The 26,202-nt window shown below is 36.1% G+C and overlaps 1 protein-coding gene across 7 annotated transcripts in view; it reads right to left on the bottom strand.

Moving 5' to 3' along the window:
* DROSHA (drosha ribonuclease III) overlaps positions 1–26,202 on the bottom strand; it is a 112,301-nt gene that overhangs the window by 37,208 nt on the left and 48,891 nt on the right. For 5 of the 7 annotated variants that reach the window (XR_003569689.1, XM_027868870.1, XM_027868869.1 and 2 more), the window contains 8 exons: positions 20,917–21,086; positions 19,817–19,941; positions 16,778–16,877; positions 13,271–13,378; positions 5,816–5,923; positions 4,553–4,691; positions 4,003–4,063; positions 3,418–3,486 (listed from right to left, as the gene is read on the bottom strand). Coding sequence is in view for 6 of the 7 variants with exons in the window: in XM_027868870.1 (XP_027724671.1) it covers positions 3,418–3,486; positions 4,003–4,063; positions 4,553–4,691; positions 5,816–5,923; positions 13,271–13,378; positions 16,778–16,877; positions 19,817–19,941; positions 20,917–21,086 (880 nt within the window). In the remaining variant the exon portion in view is untranslated. The remainder of the gene's footprint in view (positions 1–3,417; positions 3,487–4,002; positions 4,064–4,552; positions 4,692–5,815; positions 5,924–13,270; positions 13,379–16,777; positions 16,878–19,816; positions 19,942–20,916; positions 21,087–26,202) is intronic. The other 2 variants (XM_027868873.1, XM_027868874.1) reach the window with 1 other exon arrangement.

The raw sequence follows: 26,202 nt of genomic DNA, 5'->3' as shown, positions 1-26,202 counted from the left end.
TCTCACCTATAAGCTGAGGAGGTTGGACTAAATGGCTTTTGAGGTTCCACTTAGCTTTAGATTTATGGTTCTAAAATTAATCACCTGTGTTACCACAAAAAATAAACCAAAAAAGGGTAAAAAAAGAAAACATCAGCCCATTAAAACCATTTGAACGACTGCACTAAAGTCTGAAAAGAGTGACTACTACTATAACACCAAAGACTGAGGAATAAAGAGGAATGATACAAGTTTTTTAAAAGAAAGGAAAATTCTGTTTCATGGAATACTAACAAAATTTTAATAGTCTAAACTGTAGGGGGAGAAAGGGCTTATGAAACAAAAAAGTAATACTTTTAATTAATCACTTTTTAATTATCCTGTAATTTTATTCAACAACAAACCATATAATCCCCTAGAAAATAAAAATGACTTTGAACTACATAGTATTTTGAAAATCATATTGACTCAATGAAATTTTTATTGTGATCTGTTTTCATAAAATTTGGGACTATGAGGCTTTAACCAGGATCTTAATTATAAATGTAGATTATCATTCAAATTATTAAAATACAATCAGTGTTCTCAGTTGTTTTAGTAAATGAGAAGACTGTCAGAGAGTAAGAATTTTTCCTTTTATTAGAACATATGCTCTCCTGTGTCATTGTCACAACTAAACTTACAAAAAGATCACAGTAGTGAATTATCTCAAACTTTATAATTCTATTGAACAGTTTTTAAGCTTCTTTTTTGTCAATTAACTTTTGGGACTGTTAGTCTTTGTTAGGGAATGTGCTCTGCTCTTCTGTCCCATGTCCACAGCTAACATCATTTTTAAAATTACTCTCTTTAAATGTTCTAAGAAGTTTCTGATAACTCAGGTCCTAAACAAACTATTACATTGTGAAAACAGGGTTAATACAGAAGTTACCAAGTCAGACAATGTCAACAGTTAACATTTACAGGGTCATTGTACCATTTACCAAAGAATAAAATTTAGTATTAAGGCCAAACTATCTTAGAATTCATTCATGTATACTTAGGTACTGAAGCATAAAAACCAGAGATTCCAAGTTGTAAGGGACATTAGAAATTATCTAGTTCAACTTTCCATGCAATGCAAGAATCCCTTCAGTATCCCTAACAAATGAGCATAAGGGAGTCTTCTCTACAAGGTGATACGACCTCTATAAAAGTTCTGAGCAACAAATTCACTATTTATTAGCACAGTCACTGACCCATAAACATACACAATTTAATCTGACTAAATTTTATAAATCCTTAGTGTTTTCTTAATATATTAAAAAAAATTTAGTACACATTCAATGGGCATTGGCAACATTCCTTTTTGGGAAAAAAAAGCCTTATGGCTAAATTATACTAATAAATAGCTAATTTCTTCATGTCACTAAATTAGACACTCAACATTTTAGTCAGCAATGACTCAGTCAATACAAAATAGGACAAATATCTGTGTTACTGTCTTTTGTGCACCTCCTTTCCAAAGATCTTATTTATATGTAATCACTCTTGTGATATATTTTTTTAAATCCTCAACCTTTAAGGGCCCGTTTTTAAAAGACAAAATTCCATCTTAATTTTGCAAGTTAAAAATAAAAATTCAACTGAAACAGATGTGGTTAGCTTCCCTCAAAAGGCTTTAAAAATCGATAGGTAGGAACATTATTTGGCCATTGAGATTCCAGTTGATACACTGTAGGAGAAAATGATTTATGCTATTCCAACAGGTACCTGGACTGACAGGTGTTAATCTGAAAAGTCTCCGACAATTTTTTTTAACTCTCTGGGATCCTAAATGAGATGTAGAAACTAGAACTGATATATTCAAAAGATTTACATTACTGTCATTCTTCCCACTCACCTGGTTTTTCCAATTCCCAATCAGTAACATCGTTTTGGACTATTACCATAAAGTTAAATACCAGTTAAAACTTTGCAAAAAGACCCCACTTGCTTTAACATTCTCAGGAAAAAAATCACATGCAGCAAGGGACCCCACTTTTCACAGGTGCCAATGTATAGTAGTGGTTGCTTTTGGCAGTGGGTATGTATATTTATGATTTTGTAGCATTTACTTTAAGACCTCTGAATACCTTCTATGCTATTTAATTCAATTTTACAATAGGAAATCCAGTAACAAAAAGGAAAGAGTGAATTAAAGAGAATTCACTATTACTGAAAAAACAAACAAACAAAAAATCCCCAAAAAACCCCCAACATAGTAGGTAACCAACCGCCTCAAGATTCTTAACACCCATCAGACTTCCTTTGAATGAAGAATATAAATTGTGAAGGGTAGTTCCAGTGTGGCCTTGCTGTGGACTGCTGAGGAACAGCAGAAGACAGACCAGCCTGGTACTTAGCCATTGAACTGAAGGTCTTTCTGAGAAAAGGCTTTGGGCTAAATCCTGCAAATAACAGCAATGGCCACAAATCAAAGAACAGTTAGAAAAGACCACTTGTTGTCTTGGAGGTATCACCTTTAAATGAAAAGAGATGAAAATGGCAGTAATCTTTGGATTACAGTACTTGTACTACATGCAGCTGTAACTGTTTGCTTTGAAGATATGAGAAACATGAAGATCCTGAGACTTGTACAATGCTAGAAAATGTATAGTTGAAATAGCAAGTTAGATTTGGGAAACATCAAAAAGCATTAACTGAGTGCCAATTGCATGCACACCACTGTGGTAACTGCTTAGCTTAACTTTTAATATCATTAAATTATCAGTAATTAAAACACAAACTGGTCACATAGAGGTTTTCTATAATGAGTTTGAAAGATCATGGTTCACAATGTCCCAGAGAGCATGAGTGAGGACTCTGTAACTGGATAATACTTTTCTCATTTCAGAATATTCTGGTAAGCACAGTAGGAAGCTGTTTGACCGCCTTTAATCTCAAGCTTTAAAATGAGATTTTGGTTTGTGGTATACATCTAGAAGATGGGGGACCAGGACAAGCCAAGTACAGAAAGATGCAACACATGAGGAAAGAGGCACAAGGGGTGGGGGAAGAAATCACATTACCTAAGCTGGTAAAAGAGGTTATTACTACACTTTGCCAGCTGAAGCGCTTTTCATCCTAGCTGTGTAAATGTCACCCTTTGCCTCACCCCATCTTTCTTTTTTTTCCATGCAGTCATTACTAGATTACTATAAGCACTTCTCTTAAATAACCATTCTCTATAGCATGTGCTGTATACTTTTGGAAAACACACAAATATATACACACACACACACACACACACACACACACACACAAGATCTCTAAGGCAATTTCCTCTCCTTTCCCTCAAAAAATAACACATCGTCCTTCATTTACAAATATGATACACTGTACTACTGAACTCCTCACGGGATATCATTTTCCAGTGGTGGTGACAGATTTGCGCTGATCCATCCATACTCTCCTCACCTGATCTTCCTTGCACTCAAGGGCACACATTTGTGAGACGGCTTGCTGGAGTTCGGGTTCAGTCTGTGGCTGTGGAACAGAATGATTCTAACTGGCCCCCATAGGTATTGAATGAATGACCTTAGTTGGCCTCATTAGCATGTGTTCTAACCAACTGAGCTAATCAGCCACATACCACATAACCTGAATCCACATAGTATTTCACAACATTTAGAGGAGGGGGATAGATGCTTACAAAGATAGCAGCTATTACATATGTGACTGGAGCTGAAGATCCAAAGTGAAAGAAAACAATTGGGGGAGGGGGGTGCAGAGGAGGGGAATCAAATTTTACATGGAAAAAAAGTTACACTAAACTAAAATGTTATTTGTTTTCTCATATTCCAAGAAAGAAAAACAATAATGAAAATATTTAAATTGATAAAATACTGCTTTTTGTAGGTGTTTTAGAGTACTCTGTAAAAAAAACACACACTAACTTTTCAGAGTACTCTTCTACAAAATACATTTATAAAAGCATGTTTTAAAATGATACAAGCAGGAAACCAAAAAACAAGGTTTTTGTTTTGTTTTGTTTTGTTTTACCTGGAAGGAGTAGGGTCATCTTGACCAAGGCGTGACATGATATTTATTAAGGTGTTAATTCCTATTTTCAAAATAAAGAACAGAGAAAATACAAACACACATGCAAACACTGTTTGAGAAACAAACAAAAAAATTTCCACCATCTATTTTGTGCCAACTTAATTTTATGATGCTTCACAGTTGTGGAGTAATTTGATAAATTTCTAGAATTATAAATGAATACAACAGCTTATACTTATTTCTTTGTAAAATACAAAAAGAATCTCCCCAAAAGAAAGAACAATCCAATGAAATTCACTTATTGAGAGAGAAATCATTAAAAAAAATCAAGCCTTATTATAATACTTATTCAAAAGGAACATTACTCATTTTATGAGGAACCAGAGACACTAAAAAATGACTTTAAAAAAATTACAAAGTAGATCATTGCAGATTGAGATAATAATCCAAGGCCTCTTCCCTTCCCAAGATCCTTGAAATAACAGTAGAGAGCAAAGGTTGAAATACTAGCAGTGGAAGAAAGAACATCTTGAAAATAATCCAAGCAAACCTTTTTTCCTCATGTGCATGTGATGGACTTTTCTGTCTCCATATTTGGGTTGACGTATGCCACAGTTGGATAAAGAGTTACGAGCATGATCAGGATTCATTCCAAAGTTTAGGTGATGACTGGGATGAGTCATTGCTAGCTAAAATTTAGATTAAACAAATTTACTTTTACAGTCTCTGAACATAAGTATCATGTCTATCCTTCCAATTCTTTCCCTTAAAGAATGAAAGGGCTATTCTCTTGGTGTTGTTCCAGTCACTAGTCATGCTACAAACTCTGATGATTCCCATTCCCCAATCCAAATTTGCATACACTTATCAGAGTATACACAGGGCAAATCTTACATTTAAGCATAACAGTTTATCAATTTGGCATGATTTCAGGTGCAACAGGAAGAACTCTCCTTTTCAAAAAATGCTTCTATCCCAACTAACTTGAAATTCTAAAATTAGAGATTCATTCTTTAATGAGTCATTTATATTCCTAAGTTACTTTATAAGTTTACAAAGCATTTTCCTCACAAAAACCCGGGTGAGTTAGCAATACATTATTTCCATTTTGTAGATGAGGATACTAACCCTTATACAATGTAAACTTAACTTGCCCACAGTCACACAGCTAGAAACCATTCAAACCCAGACACAGGGCTAAAAGTCTAGGGTTCTTTTTATTATAGCAAGCTTCCTTTCAAATGCCAAATGCCTCTAAGTGATAACATTAAGACTTGCCAGTGAGTTTTATACCTTAGTAGGAATGACTTTCAGATCTTTTCAATTCATTGGGAACAAGAATACAAGAGTAAAAGGGATAATAAATGATGAAAAGAGTGATTGGGATCAAAAACAGATTAACATCAATTATTTAACACTATGGCCTTGGGTGGGCTTTAGTTATGAAAGAAAGTGTTTTAAAGTGCCAAACAGAAATACAGGATGAAAGAAGGGATAAAGAGTCAGATTCTAAAGCAAGGGTTATAAACCTTTTTTTTCATGGACTACTTTACCAGTCTGATGAAGACTATATATTCTTCAAAATAATATTTTTTAAATAACTGAAATAATCTAAATTTCAGTTAAGAGTTGAGAAAAATAAGTAGAATTGTGTTTCCACTAAAGGTCATAGATCAACTGGAAATCTTAACCTTAGGCTAAGAAACTATGCTCTAAAGATCTCTTCTACCAGAGGAGAACATATAATAAACTGTGTTCATGGAATGAGAAACACTTTGTGTTTTAGATAAGGATGAAAAGAAATGGTTCTCACCTGTAGCAGACAACGATCTTGGAAAGTATAGCCAATCAACTTGTCGAGATGCATCAAGCATTGGTGGTAACGGATATGATGGGTCAAAACAGGAAGCATCATTGCATGCTAGGAAAAATACATAAAAACCTTTAAAAATGTGGTAAGTATTACTTGGTAAAAGGAAAAATTTTCTAGCTGAGAACTCTTAATACAGGGGGGAAAAGAATCAATTTAAGAGAACCTACAGAGGAACACCAAGACAAAATACACCCATGTTTCAAACTCCAACACACATAGTGGTTATACTTAATTTCAATGACAAAAAAATTTCCAAGTATCCAGGAGAAAGATAATTCCATTGGGTAGGGAGAGACTACAAAAGAATGGGATGAATAGTGGAGAAGGACAGAAACAAGGGGAAAAGAAGGTTGGGGTGGGGGTGTTTACCCTAGGAAGGGGATGCTGTTAAAAAGATTTCCATGGGAAAAGGTGTTTATCTGAGGGCAAAAACAAGTCCCCCTTGGTAGGCTTAGTTCAGGGAATGAGTATGGAGAAGGTGGGGTTTCACAATGAGAGGCCACTATCTTTGGGAGTGTTGTGACTCCATGGACAGCATGGAGTAGGTATGAATGAGTCCCTAGGGGCAGCTGGCATTCAACTATTGGGAAGAAGGGATTATAGAACCAGAAATAGAATGGCATGGCCGTTGGGATGGAGGCCATAATAAGGTGAGGGAAAGGGGGTGGGACTTGGCTACATGATTTGGGACAGGAGTTAACTCTTACTTCTCAGCACTGTCTCCATCCAACTTTGGTTCTCTCATAAACTCTTTATTTCTCTCATTAATTTTCAACCCCTCCCTATCTACAGGTTCCTTCTGTACTACCTTCAAACATGGCTTCACATTATTAAACAAAAAAACCTTCACTAGATCCTACCATCCCTTCAAGCTGCTGTCCTATATATCTCTTCACTCTCTCAGCCAAATGCCTAGAAAAAGCTGTCAACATTTCCTCTCCTCTCACACCTTCCTTAAGCTTTGCAAACTAACTTCCTACTTCATAACTTAAATTACTCTCTGCAGTCACTAATGATAGGCTGTCAGATCTTTACCCAGGCCTCATCCTTCTTTACCTCTCCATTGTATCTGACTCTGTTGATCATCCTCTCCTACTAGATACTATCTCTCTTCTCTGGGTTTTTGGGACACTGAACATTTGGTTTGGCAAGCACTTTCACTCTCTTTTGCTTAAAAAATTATGGCTTTCTATTTTGGTCCACTTTCTTTCTTTCTCTCTCTGTGATTCTATCAGTGAATTATCTATCAAGAATAAGAGGTAACTTCTCAATCTCCTCACAGAACAAGTATTTAAAACAATGGAAAGATTCTGATGGACTCTTAAAGATATAGCAATAATATCTACATATGCAAGAAGCTAATGGAGCCAGAGTTACACAAAGAAGTGGTCTACAATATTAAATACTGTTGTTTTGTTTATCCTTCGTTCTCAAAGAAGACCATGACATCAGAGAGACAATGACATGACTTGCGAATGACTTTGTTTTGAGTAAGGGAGGGCTATACAAGGTCACCAGCCTCACTTTCTCCTCCAGAGTTATCTGGGTCCAACGGCCAGATATTCATCAGGACATCTGGAGATAGCTCAGGATGCAATGGGAGATCCTGGCCCTTTTAAGCTAAGGTCTTTTCAGGTTCTCACTCTGAGTAAGGCAATGCCCATTCAGTGAATAGGCCTCTTTAAGAAGTGAGCCAAGCAGCTAGGTGGTACAGTGGACAGAGCTTCAGCTTTGGAGTCAGTAGGACTTGAGATCAAATCTGACCTCAGACACTTGACACTTACCAGCTCTGTGACCCTGGGCAAGTCACTTAACCCCAATTGCCTCACCAAAAAGCAAAAAAAAAAAAAGTGAGCCAAGGGAGAGTCCCTTTAATTAAAAAAAAAAAAAATCAAACTGGGAGGGGAAGACCCTCAGAATTGCTGGCCAAAAGAGAAACAGTTACTATTTACATTCACTGAGTCAGGAGAACCTAAAACATAACCATTAAGTGGTGCTTGGGCAGGGACCTATTGCTGTCCAATCTATGAGCTCCAGAATGAACTGGATTTTAACGGTTGGTCTTAGAGAAATCTGGCCAGTAAACTCCAAGTTAAATGGGCAGCTTTCAGCCATCAAAAAATAAGAGGAGGGGAGGCAAGAGGAGAGGAGAGTCAGAGGTGCTTTTAAGGTTAGGGTTAGAGTCAGAGGCATTTAGGGTTAGGGTTAGAAGGTACAGAAAGGGCAACTAGGGTGGTGTAGTGGATAAGAGGTGCAGGGCCTAGAGTTAGGAAGACATCTTTCTGAGTTCAAATCTGGCCTCAGACATTTACTAGCTGTGTGACTTGGTCAAGTCACTTAACCCTGTTTGCTTTAGTTTCCTCATGTGTCAAATGAGCTGAAGATAGAAATGACAAACCATTCCAGCATCTTTGCCAAGAAAATACCAAAAGGGGTCACAAAAAGTCAAACATGACTGAAGAGAGGTTGCTGCTGTTTGTCCTTCGTTCCCGAAGAGGACCATAACATGAAGGAGGTGATGCCATGACATGCAAGGAAATTGGATGTAAGTGAGAGAGTGAATTGGATTTAAGTGAGGGAGGGCTGTGCAAAGTCACTAGTCTCGCTTCCTCTTCCAGAGCCATCTGGGTCCAGTGGCCAGATATGGATCAGGACAACTGGAGACAGCCCATGCCTGAAAACAACTGAACAACAAATAGATACAAAGTACACAGAGAAAGGACATCTACTGACAGAAATGCTATTTATTGGTGATTATTCTCTACTGTGTGTCATAAGCCTCTAGAATTATCTGGTCTCTGTAAATAATAAACCATGTCACTAATATAAGACTGTCCCTGAATGAACACTAAACAGCTCTTTCTAGAATCTATCACTTCCATGCAAATTTCAGGTGGTTAGACAGATTTTTGAGGTGCTGGAGTGGTGGTGGTGATTTGCAGGCTGTTTTCTGAAACCATAAAGCAGTTACTTCTGTTTTGGGGAAGAAGAAAAAAAAAAGGAATTGATGCATGACAAGTTTATATTTCCTGACTTTCATTTGTACATAATTACTTCCCAACAGTATTAAATAGCACACTTAATCTATTATTTCATTAGTATGTATCATGAGAATGAAGGAATAATGAGTTCTGGAACAGTGAGTTCTAGAGATGGAAGAACTGTTATTATATTATAATATGTTTACTGGATCTGGTCATCAACAATATACACCTTTTAAGGAATTAAAATGATGTTAGCTGTATCCCAGTCATTCAATCAACATTTATTGAGTACCTTTTTTGTATCAACACTGAATTAGAGAAAATTTAAAAAGACCGGTATAGGGGCAGCTAGGTGGCACAGTGGATAGCGCACTGGCCCTGGATTTAGGGGGACCTGAGTTTAAATGCAGCCTCAGACACATAACACTTACTAGCTGTGTGACCCTGTGCAAGTCACTTAACTCCATTGCCTGGCCAAAAAGGAAAAAAAAAAGATTGAAAATGTTTAGGGGTAGCTAGGTGGGGCAGTGGATACAGCTGTAGCCTCAGAGTCAGGAGGACCAGAGTTCAAATCTGACCTAAGACACTTGACACTGTGTGACCTGGGTAAGTCACTTACCCCCAATTGCCTCACCAAAAAACAAAACAAAACAAAACAAAACAAAAAAAAAGCCAAAAAGACAGGTATAATCCAAGTCTTACAGAAGCTAATAATCTGTTAATTCCAGAAACTACAGTATCTGCACATAAACCAGAACATCTAAGGGAAATGCCTGAGCTTATTCTATTGAAATGTATTTTTCCCTAAACAGAATTATTTCTATAATCATGAAATATATTACATTATCAAAAACAACTTCAAGTTATTAGAATGTTTCTTATGTCATAACAAGGGCTTTTCTTTGTAAAAACACCAGAACTCTTAATGCAAAGGGAATGCAAAAGGAAGGCTCTTTGAAAAGACTAACAAAACTGATAAGCCTTTAATTTAAAAAGAAAATGAAGATGAATTCATAACCAGCAGAAGAAAATAAAAGCAAAACACTTAAAAGAAAACAAACTATGTAAACAGGCAATTAATACTAAACTACTTAAAGTATAAAAATTTAAGAAAGCACTCTAATTCCTTTTTTTGGGGGGAATGTGGACGGGGGGATCAGTCCTAAAACTTAAAACAAGAAAAGATAAAATATAGAAAGAACCCTAAAAAACTATCAATAATGAATACATTTGCTAAAAGTTTAAATCATATTTAGCACAAAAACAACAGAAGTCTGAGCAATGTATACAAAAAAATAATGTACTATAATCAAATTAGATTCACAGCAAGGATGCATGGATGATATAATTTTAGGAAAACAATTAGTTGGTATTATTAGACAGTCAAAACTACAAAATTATATAAACAGACTCAAGAAAGTATTATTAAAAAAACAATACTCATCTTATGCTAGAAATAAGAGATAGGGGACTATTTTAATACAATTATACACACACACACACGCACATATACATATATATATATATATATATGTACAAATCCATATGTATATGTCAGCCAAATTAAGCATTTACTATATGCCAAGCAGTATGCTAAACACTAGGGATAATAGGAAAAGTAAAAAAAACTCCCTGCCCTCAAGGAGTATACATTCTAAAGGTAAGGGAGAAAGAGAAATAAGGAAACAACTAAGTACCTACAAGATACATACACAGAATGGACACAGTATAATCTGAAAGAAGACATTAGCACCTGGAAGACTAGGAAGGCCTCCTGCAGAAAGTGACCTTTGAGCTCAGTCTTGACGGAAGACAGAACAACTGAAAGGCAATGGTGAAGAGAAGAACTGCCAATGAAAAGGCCCAGAGACAGGAGACAGTAGACTGTGTTGGAGGAAGTACAAGGAGGTTGGTAGAACTGTAACAGAATTTGTAGAGGGAAATAAGGTTTCAAGCTAGAATGGCAGGGAGTGCCAAACAGGAGACTTGATATATTTGTTCCTGGAGGTAATGAAGAGGATTGGAGCTCACTGAGCAGAAGGTGGGGTGACATGGTCAGACCTTTACTTTAGAAAATTCCTTTTGGTAGATGAGTGAAGGATGGACTAGAATGAGGAGAGACTTGAGGCAGGGAGACCAGTGAGAAAATAAGTACAGTAGTCCAGGCAAGAGATGATAAGGTTCTGACCTAGGGTTGTGGTTATGAGTGAAGAGAAAGGAATGTAAAGGAATGCCTACGAGAGATCTGGTAAGGTAAAAATGGAAAGATTCGGCAGTGGACTGGATATGTGTGAGTGAAAGTGAGGAATTAAGAATGACACTAAGAATGTGAACTTGAGGATCTGGGACAGTGGTGACACCCTCAACAGTAATATGCAAGTTTGGAGTAAAATAAGATTTGGGGAAAAAGATGATGAGTTCTGATATGGACATGCTGGGTTTGAGATGAGTACAAGGACATCCAGTTTGAGATGTCCAATAGGCAGTTGAAGATGCGTGATTTTAGCTCAGTAAGACTAGGGCTAGATATACAGCCTGGGAAACATCTTCATAGAGATGATAAATGAACACAGGGGAGCTAATGAGATCAACAAATGAGACAGTATGAAGTGAAAAGAGAAGGGGGATCAGAACAGAGCTTTGGGGAACACCCAAGGTTAGCATACATGGCATGAAGTACTAGCAAAGAAAGGTTAAGAAGCAGTCAGAGAAATAATCAGTCAGAAGAACCTGCAGACAAAAATCATGAAACTACAGAGAAGACAATATCCAGAATGAAGCGAACGACTTTGTCAAATACTGAAGAGAAGTGAAAAGGATTAAGATTAAGAAAATGGCTATTAGTTTTGGCTATTAAGTCATAATGCTAACTTTGGAGAGAATAGTTTCAGCTTAATAATTAGACTGGATGCATCAAATATCTCTGATATTTGACATATAAGAAATTAACACATATATAAGACCAAGAAGGATGCCACAAAAGATAAGTGATAAAACCTGAAGAGTTCTCAAAATAACTGCAAATTATTAACTACTACATGAAGGCTGCTACAAATTCCTAAGAAAAATACAAATTAAAACAATGCTATATTTTCATCTGACATCAAACAACCTTGCGAAGATAAAAAAGTTAGAAAATAGTCAATGCTGAAGAAGCTGTGGGAAGTGAAACACATTAACATGTTGGTGGAATTGTGACCTGGTCAAACTACTCTGAAAAACAATTTGGAACTGTGCTAAAAAAGTGAATAAAATGTCCACAAATCCCATTAAAAGACCCTAAAGTATTCAGAGACAGAAGGCCCAATGTAAACACAAATATATTCATCATAAGAGTTGCTGTACTAGCAATGTACTAGAAACAATGTGGGTACTGACTGGGGAATGCCTAAACAAACTGAGGTACAGGAATGTAATGGGATATTGTTGTGCTATCAATAACAACAAATATGAGGAAATAAGAGAAACAATGGAAGAAACAAATTAACCATGAAAAAGTCCCTCATTAAAAATGATAGCAAGAAGGTAACATAGTTTATGTTTCTAAAAATCACAGGGGTCCCCAACAAAGAAGGTAATTACAAGATAGAACATAACAATGCTAAAGATCAAAGCCACCTTAGTGGCTTTGTGGATAAGTGTTTTGTGGTTTTTAATTCCCAAAAAAACCAACCTCAGTGCTAGTTAAATGAAATTTTTCTCTGCATAAGCTATTGGGGGGTTTAATAAAAAAACAAAAACTAAAACGATGTATTTTGGCCCAGATATTTAAATGGTTCATTAGATTTTGTATTTTCATCATCGATTTTCACTAACTCTGAAGTAAAGAATTATGTTATTCTGTAATTTTAGGTGTTTTCCTTTTAATAGTCATTCTGCGCAGTGGTCATTTGCTGTGTTTTTTCAAGTGCTTCCAATATGTATTTCCAAATGTAGCAACAATTCAAAGTTTTGGTTTTTTTTTCAATGCCATGAAAATCACTCTTATTACCACCTCCATGAAGCTTTCCTGTATTCCTTCATCTAGAAGTAATTATTCCTTTCCCCCTAATCTTGCTTGCCTCTCTGACTCCTGAATGCACTGTTCTCATTCTAATTTGTATTACATTTATTTGTGCTCTTGGAATCACCCTATATACTGTCTCAAAGTAGAGACTGTGAAATATTACACTTTTCAATTCCCAATACTGAGCAAAGAATCTTACAAACAGTATATGCTTAACAGATTTTTTACCAAATTAAACTGAAGCTTACCAAAAAAATGGAAACCATGTTTGGTATAGATTTCCATCAATCCCAAATCAACAAGTCAAAAAAACTACCAGTTCTCAGTATAAGGATGTTTTCAGGACCCAGGTACCTGGTAAGAGAAGAGATGTGAACCTAATTTTAATTTCAAAAGTATAATTACCTGGCAAACATCAGAACGGATGCCAGTTTTCCAGAATCCCTGGCTGCTGAGTTCCACCGTCACCTCTCTCCTCATTGTATTCTTCTGTCGAATTTTCTGCAGAGCTTCCTAGAAAAGAACTAATTATGAGAGCAATTCAATATTTCTAAAGTATTGTTAAGTCAGCTATCAGGCAGTAAGAAATAAAATGGATTCATCAAAACTACACTTAACGTAGATACTCACCTATTTTCACATGAAAACTATAATACCCGGAGCACCTGAGAAACTAGGATGTTCAAAACATCACATGACTAAATCATTCTTTCCCAGTAAATACAGAAGAGAAACCTAAGACAAAACTTATTCAATCAAATATTTGCTTTTGGAGAATGAAAAATAAATAAATGAAGGTCTATGATTTTAGACTAATAAAATACTTTGTCAATATTTTCTTTAATATCATTGTGAAACATGTCAAGATTTTTCTCAGAGCTAAATGTCTTAAGTAAAGCAATAAATATCCTTCTTGGATTCATGAAGCAGACAAAACCAGTAATCTTTGGAATATGTAGCTAGCCATGGAATGCAGTCTCAAAAAGAAATGGCTTGGGGGCAGCTAGGTGGCGTAGTGCATACAGCACCAGACCTGGAGTCAGGAGGATCTGAGTTCAAATCTGACCTCAGACACTTGACACTTACTAGGTGTGTGACCCTAGGCAAGTCACTTAACCCCACTGCCTAGCCAAAAACAAAAACAAACATAAAAGAAATGGCTCTACAAACCACATCTTTTTTTTTCTTCTTCGTCTTCTTTTTTTTTTTTTTTGGTGAGGCAATCAGGGTTAAGTGACTTGCCCAAGGTCACACGGCTAGTACGTGCCAAGTGTTTGGTCTGAGGCCGGATTTGAATTCAGGTCCTCCTGACTTCAGGGCTGCTGCTTGGATCTGGGTCACAGTTCCGGGGGGGGGGGGGGGGGTCCTGGGGTGAGGAGGAGTGCTGGCGTGGTGGAGTGTGTTGTGGTGATGGAGATAAAACACCTCGCCCCTTATCATACCCACCTTGGAAGAACTGAAAATTTTCAGGTCCCTAGAAGTATCTCTGAAAACAGCTGTAAAAACCCCCGAAGCTTGGGACAGTACACTCTTCACATTGGAAGCAGACTTTTACCTTAACAAAGAGTTTAAAACTCAAGTAATTGGCCGGGATCATGAGTAAGCAGTGCAAAAAGAATCAGACTATATTATCTTACTTTGGTGACAAAGAAGACCAAAACATACAACCAGAAGAAAACAACAAAGTCAAAGCTCCTACATCCAAAGCTTCCAAGAAAAATATGAAACAGTTCCAGGCCATGGAAGAGCTCAAAAGGGATTTTGAGAAGCAAGTAAGAGAAGTAGAGGAAAAACTGGGAAGAGAAATGAGAGTGATGCAAGAAAAACGTGAAAAACAAGTCAACAGCTTGCTAAAGGAGACCCAAAAAAATACTGAAGAAAATAACACCTTAAAAAATAGCCTAACCCAAATGGCAAAAGATGTCCAAAAAGCCAATAAGAAGAAGAATGTCTTAAGAGGAAAATTGGCCAAATGGAAAAGGAAGTCCAAAAGCTTATTGAAGAAAATACTTCCTTAAAAATTAGAACGGAGTAATTAGAATGGAGTAATGGAGAAGCTGGTGACTTTATGAGAAATCAAGACATTGTAAAACAAATCCAAAAGAATGAAAAATTAGAAAACAATGTGAAATATCTCATTGGAAAAACAACTGACCTGGAAAATAGATCCAGGAGAGAGAATTTAAAAATCACTGGACTATCTGAAAGCCACGATCAAAAAAAGAGTCTAGACATCATCTTTCAAGAAATTATCAAGGAAAACTGTCCTGATATTTTAGAACCAGAGGGCAAAATAAAAATTGAAAGAATCCACCGATCTCCTGAAAAAGATCCCCAAAGGAAAACTCCTAGGAATACTGTAGCCAAATTCCGGAGCTCCCAGGTCAAGAAGAAAATATTGCAAGCAGCTAGAAAGAAACAATTCAAATATTGTGGAAACACAATCAGAATAACACAAGATTTAGCAGCTTCTACATTAAGAGCCCACAGGGCATGGAATATAATATTCCGGAGGCCAAAGGAGATAGGACTACAACCATGAATCACCTACCCAGCAAAACTGAGTATAATCCTGCAGGGGAAAAAATGGTCATTCAGTGAAATAGAGGACTTTCAAGCATTATTGACGAAAAGACCAGAGCTGAATAGAAAATTTGAATTTCAAATACAAGACTCAAGTGGAACATGAAGAGGTAAACAGGAAAGAGAAATCATAAGAGACTTATTAAGTTGAACTGTTTACATTCCTGCATGGAAAGATAATATTTGTAACTCATGAGACCTTTGTCAATATTAGGGTAGCTAGAGGGAAAAAATTATATGTATGTGCATAATATATATAAATAGATAGATAGGTAGATGGATAAATAGATAGATAGAGGGCACAGGGTGAGTTGAAGATGAAGGGGTCATATCTGGAGAATAAAATTAAGGGGTGAGAGAGGATTATATTGGGAGGAGAAAGGGAGAGGTAGAATAGGGTAACTTATCTCACAAAAAAAACAGAAAAGAAGAGGCTCTTACAGTGGAGGGGAAACGGGGAAAGGTGAGAGGGAATGAATGAATCTTATTCTCACAGGATTTGACTTAAGGAGGGAATAACATACACACTCAATTGGGTATGGAAATCTGCCTTACCCTACAGGAACATAGGGGGGGAAAGGGACAAGAGAGTAGGGGGATGATAGAGAGGAGGGCAGATTGGAAAAGGGGGTAATCAGAAGCAAATACTTCTGAGGAGGGACAGGGTTAAAAGAAAGAATAGAATAAATGGGGGAGGGCAGGATAGGATTAAGGGAAATAGAGTTAGTTGTTCACAGCATGTCTACTGTGGAAGTGTTTTGCATAACTGCACATGTATAACCTATATTGAGTTGCTTGCCTTTTCAATGAGGGTGGGTAGGGAAAAAGGAAGGGAGAAAATTTGGAACCCAAAGTTTTAAAAACACATGTTTAAAAAAAAAGTTTTCACATGCAACTGGGAAATAAGAAATACAGGAAATGGGGTACAGAAATCTATCCTGCCCTACAGGAAAATAGAAAGGGAAGGGGATAAGAGAAGGGGGGGAGAAATAGAAGGGAAGGCAGACTAAGGGAAGGGGTATTCAGAATGCATGCCATCTTGGGGTGGGGGAGGGGTGAGATGGGGTGAAAATTTGGAACTCAAAATCTTGTGGAAGTAAATGTTGAAAACTAAAAATAAATAAATTTATTAATGGAAAAAAAGGGGGGGAATAATAACAGCACCTACCTCACAGGTTTGTTGTGGGGATAAAAAAATAATATTTGTAACGTACTTTAAAAAACAAATCTTAAACATATAAATGCAAGCTAGGAAAAAAAAAAAAGAAATGCTATAATACTACAACAATTGACTAATTAGTCATCGAAAATCTTACATCCTTAACATACCTCTCTCTGTGCCAGCTTTTGCTTGTCAGCTTGTTTGACCTTGGGGCTGTTTGCCAATAGGTGACGGAGCTTCACATAGCTTTTCCATAGCTTCTGATACCTAAAGAAAGGGAGACAGACAGACCACTTGGTCAGCATGTCAGAATTTATGCATCCAAATTAAGGTGTTAGAACTGGAGGGGATCAAATCCAGCTCAAGAATATGAAGTGACCTGTGCAAGGTCACTGACAATTACTAGTCATTTTGGCAGGTTATACATTTATTCCAAAAACGTAGCATTGCTCAAAACATTTTTTGGAGTTTCTCTTTTGAAATCTCAGCCAGAGCTTAAACACATTTTTCTGAATATCTTAAATAGTAGAAAGTATTTATCCTTTGTTCTATTTTCCAAAATCAAAGTGATCCATAAAATTGCTTAGCCTAATCTGGTTAAAAAAAGTGATCCTGATTTTGATACCCAAAAATTTTTGTGAAAAAAAAAAAAAAAAAGGAATGATTGATTGTGTGTGTGTGTGATGCTTAAACTGGCTCTGTAGGTGGTTTCATAGATTTAAAAATATTTTGAGCTATGGCAGTATCAGTGGAATAAAGGTAGCCTAACAAATTGACTACTTTAAAGGGGAAAACACTCATACAAAAGGATAAATTATTTTACGTTCATTACAAAGTCAATATGATTAGTTTATAATCAATAACACTATCTACTCTAAGAGTAGGATAATTTAAAAGTCTCAAAGGTAGTAGTGTAGATCAATTATACTTAGACATAAGTCATATGGCTACCATTTTACAACTGAAAACGATGCACAAAAATCTATGATTTTCAAGACAAAAGTAGATTCGTGAATAGGCCATTATGGAATGACTAAATACTTATCAAACCTGATCCTCACTAATGAAACTGCCAACACTTATACTGGGAATCAAAGCAATACATGGTCTTTATAAATTATATTAATTGTCACCCATTTAGGGATCCATAAAAATTCAGTTCCATTTCATTATGGTTTCTCTGACAAAGAGGAAAGTTCAAAAGAATACTTCTCTGATATTGAGTCTTCATTTCCTACAGTTAAAGCTGTTTCTCTTGACAAGGGGCCTCTATTATCAACAATTTCTTATGGTGTAGGGGAATTGATGCTGAAAGAAGACTGGGCAAAGTACTTCATACTTTAAAACAACAACAAAACGTCTCTGTTCTCCTCCAGACTGTTATCAGTTTTAAATTCTTAAACTCCCCAAAACCTCATTCTTCTCTCATTATGACCACCACATCCTTGCTGTATTTGATAATTTCTGCCTACCAAATACTGGTGCAGCTATCTTCACAACTAAGTGACAAGCATGCCATCATTGGTAGGACCTAGGAACCTTCTACCTCCTCACAGGTGAAATGTCTATTTTAGTCCAAGCTACTGGCAAGTGCATGGACCCAGGCAGAATCAAGATCAGCAAAGATTACCAGCACCCAAGACATTAACAGAAGTAGCAGGTTCTCTCATTCCCAATTACCCATTCTGAATTAAACATCTCATACATCTTGGACTAAAATTTTAATTAAAAGTCTGAGATGCAGTTAAGATATCTCTGTGGGAAATGCCACATCTACCTATGTATACCTATCCTTTTCTCCCTCTGTCTGGTTAGGGAAGCAACCAACCATGATACCATAGTAGATTCATTTTGTGTTCTCTGCAATCAGTTTGAAATAAAAAAAAAAAATTTGACATTTTATACTACTCTAAAGTTTACAAAGCACTTTAAACCAGTTCTTTCATTTGAGCCCTGTAAGGACACACGTCTTAACCTCATTTTGCAGATGATGAAAATGAGGCTCAGAAATTAAGTGACTTGCCCATGGACACACAATAAGGAATGTACCAGAGGTTCTTAAACCCAATTCTTTCTTACTACAAGTCTATCTTCTATCTATATCCTGCTGCTTCTCTAAAGGAAAAGCAAGACATGCAGGAAATGAAGTGGGTTCCTTCTTTTCTTTTCCCCTCTAAGTAAGTTAAACAACTTTTGATGGTCCTTAAAGTCCCCATTCTCTGCCCCTACCACCCAAAAAATGATCCTCAAGTTATTTTGGTACCATTATTAAGAATTTTAAGAAATCATTCTAAGAGATTTCACTTCAAGAGTCCTACTAATTTCAATTAAAGTGACAGGTTCTACAATTTCAAAAATTTTGAGTATTGAGTTAAAATATCAAAATGCTATACAAAGCTTAATTTCAAACAAAGAAAAAATCTCTAATATTATATAAACTAATGAAATTAGGATAATAATGTAATAATATTGATAGAATTCTACAAAAAGAAACAGGACTAAGTAAGCTAGGAATTCCAAATATGTTAGAATAAAACTTCAAACGGCTGAACATATAGAAAACGGACTTATTCCCGGTGATGTAACAACACATCAATCAACAAGCATATATTAGGTGCTTACTATGTGCAAAGCACAAGGGATACAAACAAGAAAGACAAAAACAGTCCCTGCCCTCAAGGAGCTTACATTCTAACTGGAGAGACAACAGGTAAATACAGAGGTACATACAAGATACATACAGAGTAGATGGAAGGTAACCTTAGAGTGGTAGGCTCTAGCAGCTGTGATGACCGGGAGCAGTCTCCTGCAGAAGGTGGCATTTGAGCTGAGTCTTGAAAGAAGCTAGGGATTCTAAGAGGTAGAGGTGAGGATGGAGAGCATTCCAGGCATGGGGGACAGACAGTGCAAAGGCACAAAACAGGAAATGGTGTGTCATATGTGAGGAATAGCAAGTAGGCCAGTATAGCTGGGATTGTGGATTGCGTGGAGGGGAATAAAGTGTCACAAGACTGGAAAGGTAGGAAGGGGCCAGACTGTGAAGAGTTTTGAATGATAAATAAAAAATGAAACTGCAAATGTAGAAATAAGGTCTATTTTAGACAACTTTTTAAAAGGGAGGGGGAAAGGGGCAAGGCATAGATATAAAAGTCTCTCTTTAGTGGAAAGTGAAAAGACTAAGACAAACATTGAGAAGGATATCTTACTGAGGGTCTCCTGCATAACTCAACTGGGCAGGGCGTATCCCAAAGTGGACAATAATTGGAAAAGTAATCACATCAGGGTTGAATTGTTCCCGATCCAGTTGATCAATGCGTACTGAGCTAGGTTTCTAGAGAAAAAAATCAAAGCTGATTACTCTGATAAGAAGTCTCACTAATATATCATGATAGAAGGATGAGGATTGAAAATGAATCATATTTTTCTAGAAATTCCTAAATTCCCCCCCCAAAAAAAGGAGGATAATGTTATTCAAAACTTTATTCACAGAGACTGAACTTTATTATCTCTACAAGTAAGCCAATACTATTTGGTATGATGAATGATTTTGTCCGTTCTAGTACTCCATGGAGAAATACATCTTTTAAATGTGAAGATTTCAAAAGGGCAGCAGCCAGCCATAACTTTTTCTTAACTTCTTCAGAAACTAACGATAAGCAAGAAGTACATTTCAGAAAACAAGATATGCTGACGCATTTGCTTTAATTTCACTTTATATATTTCCAGGTTATGTACAAGTGAGAGCATGCACAAAAAATAAGCTCTCCCTTAGCTGTCAGGCTCTTTCCCACTCACAAATGAAATGTTATGGGGTGAAAGTCAGCAAGTTCAATTTATATTAAATTGTACTTGTGGCATATTGTGAAAAGAGGCACTTTTTCCAGAAAAAAAAAATGAGATATATCTGTATTTTTACAGAGAAGATTAATTTTTTCCTGACATAAAGTACAAATTAACCTTCAAATCACAAGAAAAACCAAGAACTTTTTTTATTCTATTGTTTCTAATTCTCATGTTTTCTTTTAAAATTTTTTAAAAATTGTCCAAATACTACAGTGTCAGATAATCAACAGAAAGCATGAAATACAATTAATTTTTTAGCACAAATGTAATTCTCTATGATAACTCTAAATCTTGTTATTTTTGCTAATTAATATAATAATTAATGGGGGAAATGTTGAGAAAGAAACAGAAAAGCATTTAGTTTCTAAAACTCACATTTCTTCCTTTTACAGCACATTAAAAATTGGGGAATATGGTGGTAAAGTATTTTAAGATGTCAAAGTATTTAGGCAACTAAACATACCATGCCAGGATTGTTAACAATCATCCCTTTGCATTCCTCTGCATATTTCTGCCACTCAAGTTCTTCCCATTGGAGCATGTTAGCAATCTCCTCTTCAGGCACCAAAGCTTTGTTACATCTCAACAAGTAGAGCAGAATCTGATGCATTGATAGCACTTCCTTTCCTCCATCTTGCAAGGGAAAAGGGAAGAAAGACAGTAAAGGCAAGAAGAATTTTCATAACACCAAAGCATTAAATGGTATAGAAAAAAAAAACAACAGGTCAAAAAGCTTTTTAGAGGCAGTATATATTTTCAATTGTTCATCCAGGTGACAAATAGGAGGAAAGACATTCATTTAATTAATAAATTGTGCTCATAAACAATCTGATTTACTAAAATGGTAACAACATTATTAACAATTAGAAACTTTTATTTGTTAAGCTTCAAGTAATAAAAATAAATTTTCTTCTCAAAACAAATTTTCAAGGAGCAACTTAAAAAGCCACATGTCATACTTCCCTGTTACAGATTATGACATACATACTTACCATTCTTTTTATCACAATAGTTAAAAACTCTTTGGAAGTTATAGCACTTTGTTAAAGAAATGCAAGGCTTTTATGGGACATTTATGGATATACTCAATCAGTTATTGTTGTGTTATGGACTAATTCTTGGTGCTAATTTGCTGCACCTGCCACAATGAAAAGAACCAAATGGGTTTATACTCATACCACTGTGTCATCATTCTATGAACTAAACACAGGAGAAAATCAAGTATTGAGTTGTACAGAAACATAAATTACCATGATCAGGCTTGCCTTATATTACAGAAGGAAAAAGCACAATAAAGATGATACATAAGGTACTTCAGAAGAGTCAATTTAATACTGGTGGTCTAAATATAAAAAGATTAATCAGTGTTACCTCTTAGAGGAATCTTTACAGACATTTTTTCTCAAACTGGGAAAGAGTACATTTCTTATTGCAGAAAGAAACCCATTAGAAGGGGATAAGAGAAAGAAGTGGGGGAAGGCCTGTGGCGATAAAAGGAACAGCAGATTGAGGGAAGCTGTAGTCAGAAGCAAAATACTTTTGAGGTGGGACAGGGCGAAAGGAGAGAGAATAGAATAAACAGAGGTAGGGAGAACAGGATGGAGGGAAATACAAGTAGCAATAGTAACTGAAAAAAAAATTGTGAAGCAAATTTCTCTGACAAAGACCTCATTTCTCTAATTATATATAATTTTGTCAAATCTATGTAAAAAAAGGGCCATTCCCTATTTGATAAATGATCAAAAGATAAATCAGTTTTTAGATGAAGCAATTAAAGCTATCTACAGATAATATAAAAAATATTCTAACTCACTACTGATAGGAGAAATGCAAGTTAAAATACTTCTGAGGTACTACCTCATACCTATTAGAATAGATAATAGGACAGAAAAGGTAAATGACAAATGTTGGAGGTGATGTGGGAAAAATGAGACATTAATGTAATGTTGTTGGAGTTGTGAATTGATTAAACAATTCTATATAGCAATTTGGAACTATGCCCAAAGGGCTATAAAACCATGCATACCCTTTGACATAGCAATACCAGTACTAGGTCTGTATCCCAAAAAAGATAAAAAACAAAAATGAAAAGGGCTTACAGATACAAAAATATTTATAGCAGATCTTTTCTGGGGGTAAAGAATTAGAAATTGAAGGGATGTACATCAACTGGGGAATGGCTGAATAAGTTGTGGCATGTAATTATGATGGAATAATATTATACTATAAGAAATGATGAGCAGGATGTTCTCAGAAAAATCTAGAAAGTCTTACATGGGTTGATGCAAAGTGAAATGTACTGGGTACAAAGCAAACATTGTAAGATGATGAGCTGTGAATGACTTAGCTATTCTCAGCAATACAATGATCCATGACAACTCTGAAGGACTTAGGATGAAAAATGCTATCCACCCCCAGAGAAAGAACTGATGGCATCTGAATATGGATTGAAGCAACTTTTTTTTTCCACTTTATTTTTCTTGATTTTTTTTTTTGTCTGTGCTTTCTTTCACAACATGACTAATGTGGATATGTTTTGCATGACTACACATGTGTAGCCTATATGGAATTGCTTGCCTTTTCAGTGAGAGTAAAGAGGGAGAGGTGGAGAGAATTTGGAACACAAAGTTTTGAAAACAAATGTAAAAAAAGAGAAAGAAAGAAACCGATCTATATAAATAAGAAAGGCCACAAGGAAATTTCAAAGAACAGTCAACTATTATTTCACCTATACATTTGAAAGTATGCTCAACCTAATGAATTCAGATATAGTCTAGAGAAAAAGAAGTTTGTTGTTTCTAGATACACTAGAGAAATAAATAGTTAAAAACACTTCACATTTAAAGGAATCACAGGAAAAAGCTACACAAAACACACACACACAAAAATCAAGACTATTCTTTAAACATCCTGAAACAGGCAGTTCATAACTCTAACACACACACACACACACACATTCCCCACCCCCCCCACAAAACCTTTAAAATCTGGTTCCCTTCAAAGGAAAGTATAAGGCTATATACAACTGACTCCAAAGATGGCACCATTGCTCAAACATATTTCTGAAACTCGTCTTTATGCAACTCTAATTATGCTGCATTCTTGTAAATAATCTCAGTAGTGAAAAATTTTTATTTTCTGAGATTTCATTTTCTGAAGCAGTCAAGACATTTAATCAATCAATCAATTAATAAACTTATATCAAGCACCTACTATGTGCCAGACACTGTGCTAAGTGCTAGAGATATAAAAAGAGGCAAAAGAGAGTTCTTGCCCTTAAGGAGCTCATAATTTAATGGAGAAGACAACAAACATACAAAAACATGAACAAGCTATATACTGGAAATAAGTGACGGGGGAAGGCACTAGAATTAAGAGGGAATAAGAAAGGATTCCTGTAAAAGATGGGATTTTAGTTGGAACTTAAAGGAATCTGGGGAAGCCAGTAGGCAGAGTTGAGGAAAGGGAGAAGTACCAGGAATGGGGTATAGCCAGAGAAAATGCCCGGAGCCAAGAGATGTAGTGTCTTGTTTGAGGAACACAGAGAAGGCCTCAGGTGTCACTGGATGAAAGAGAACAAGGTGAGGAAGTATAGAACGAAGGGGGCTAGGTCATAAACAGCACTGAATGCCAAGCAGAGGATTTTGTACTTGATGCTGGAGGCAAAAGGGAGACAGTAGGTGGTGGAATGGGGTGTGTGTGACATGGTTGGACCAGTGATTTCAAAAAAAAGCACTTTACTGGCTGAATGGAGGATAGACTGGAGTGGGTAGCAAAGCTGGCTTGTCAGCGGGCTATTTCATTAATCCAGACATGAGGTAATAAAGGCCTGTGCCAGTGGTGGCAGTGTGATAAGAGAGAAGAGGGTATTTTTGAGAAATGGTGCAGAGGACATTTATAGACAAGTAATATTGAATAATGTAGTTAAACAAAATATACACTGTCTTTTGCTCAAAAATAAATTATGGCCATCAAAAAATACTGGTTACCTAGTTACGTATTATGAAAAAGTTTTGAACAATGGCAACATTGTTGAAAAAAAGATATTTAGCCTCTCAAAGGTAACTGCTTTTGAGGAAAATATTTAAAATATAAAAAAAGTCTAGCACATTTGTCATTCAAACTTCTTATCTCAGGGCTGTTTCCTAACAACATTCTTTTTATATGCTCTATTTAATAGATTACTTTTAAATCAGTAAAAGATTAAGTCCAAGAGTCTGAGAATTTGTCAGCGGGCTATTTCATTAATAGAATAGCCCTCTCCCTTTCCCACAAACACTAATACTGCTTTCAAGGCTTACCTCTTGAAGTCACTGTCAAAGGGAGTAACCATTGTAGAGATGAAACTAAGCAACTGCCTCTGAACAGGCTGTGGCCCAGGGCCTCCCCAGCAGCCATAGCTCCAGAAAACAAAGTTGTCTCCAGATTCTTTGGCAAAATAACGGGGTTCAATATATTTTTCCCCCAATGGAAATGATATTAAAGAAGATGGATTACTACTTGCTTTACTTTTGTCCCCTAAGTATCATACTGTGTCTGGCCATCTGACTTACAACTGATACCTCCTGTGTGCATTGCCTTTCCTTCCCTATTTGAACATGAGCTCCTTGAAAGCAAGGCCCATCTTGTTTTTCTATTTTGTATGCCCAGTGCTTGGCCCACAGTGTTTAAAAAATGTCCTTCATTCATACATTCATTCAGTAAAGAATCTACAGAGGAAAAATTAAAATGGAGCAGGATTATGTGAGGAAAGGGTTATGATGCTATTTCTAAAAGGATAAATTATTTAGGACCACCTGTGGCTACCTCTAGGTATGTGTAACACAGAGTCCAGATTCATCCCCAGTGAATGCTGGTCCCAGAAAACAGCATCAACCTCTTTCTCTCTCTTAATCCTCACCCAGGCACCAACAGCCTTCTCTTTTCTCCCTTCCCCCAGCAACTACCTTGAGGATAGAACCAATAACATAATCTCTTTCTGCTTTTATTGCTTTTCCTCTACAGAAAGAACTTAAACTTTTAAGAATAGATGAAGAGTTGTGAAGAGCAGTGAAACACATGTCCATCGTATTGGTTTATGAATTCACTGTCCCAGATAAAAAACAAAAGGACAAACCTGTTTCTTAATCCAAAAGGTTGCACGTTTAACTGATGTGAGAAACTTAATTAGAAGTAACTTTAAATATTGTTTCTTGAGCCTGATAATATTGTTCACCTATCTATAATCTTGGTGTCACGGAAAGAACATACAATTAGATAATAGTTAGGGGATCTGACTCATAATCCTAGCTCTCTCATTAAATTGCTGGCACCAAGACACTTTTGAGCCTCAGTTTTCTCACTTGTAAAACAAGTTAGATTTGCTAAACCTCTTAAGATCTCTTACAGTTTTGAAATTCTCTATGATCCTATGAAATGATGCTTCAAATTATAAGACTGTTTACAAAAAATAGCTAAATTTATCACACCAAACCTAAGAACAAATTTGCGTTTACCATAGATATGAATTCTACACGCACAACTATATTACATTTTAGTTCTTGTTTATTACATTTGGTATCTTGTTCTGATAGGGAGCTTAAACTGGACTATATATTTTTTATTTCAGTTCCCAACTAGGCAAAAAAGCTTAAGGGCTCAATATAATGTAGGACCGAATCTCAGAATTTCAGAGTTGGAAGGAATCTCAGAAGTCATTTAATAATATAATATACATGTGAATAGGATATCTCCTTTATAACATTCCTTA

Source organism: Vombatus ursinus, unplaced genomic scaffold, assembly GCF_900497805.2.
Source record: "Vombatus ursinus unplaced genomic scaffold, bare-nosed wombat genome assembly UNPS02014791.1, whole genome shotgun sequence".
NCBI lineage: Eukaryota > Metazoa > Chordata > Mammalia > Diprotodontia > Vombatidae > Vombatus > Vombatus ursinus.
The sequence above is the reverse complement of the archived record's forward strand: the minus strand, read 5'-3'. Positions and strand labels throughout refer to the sequence as shown.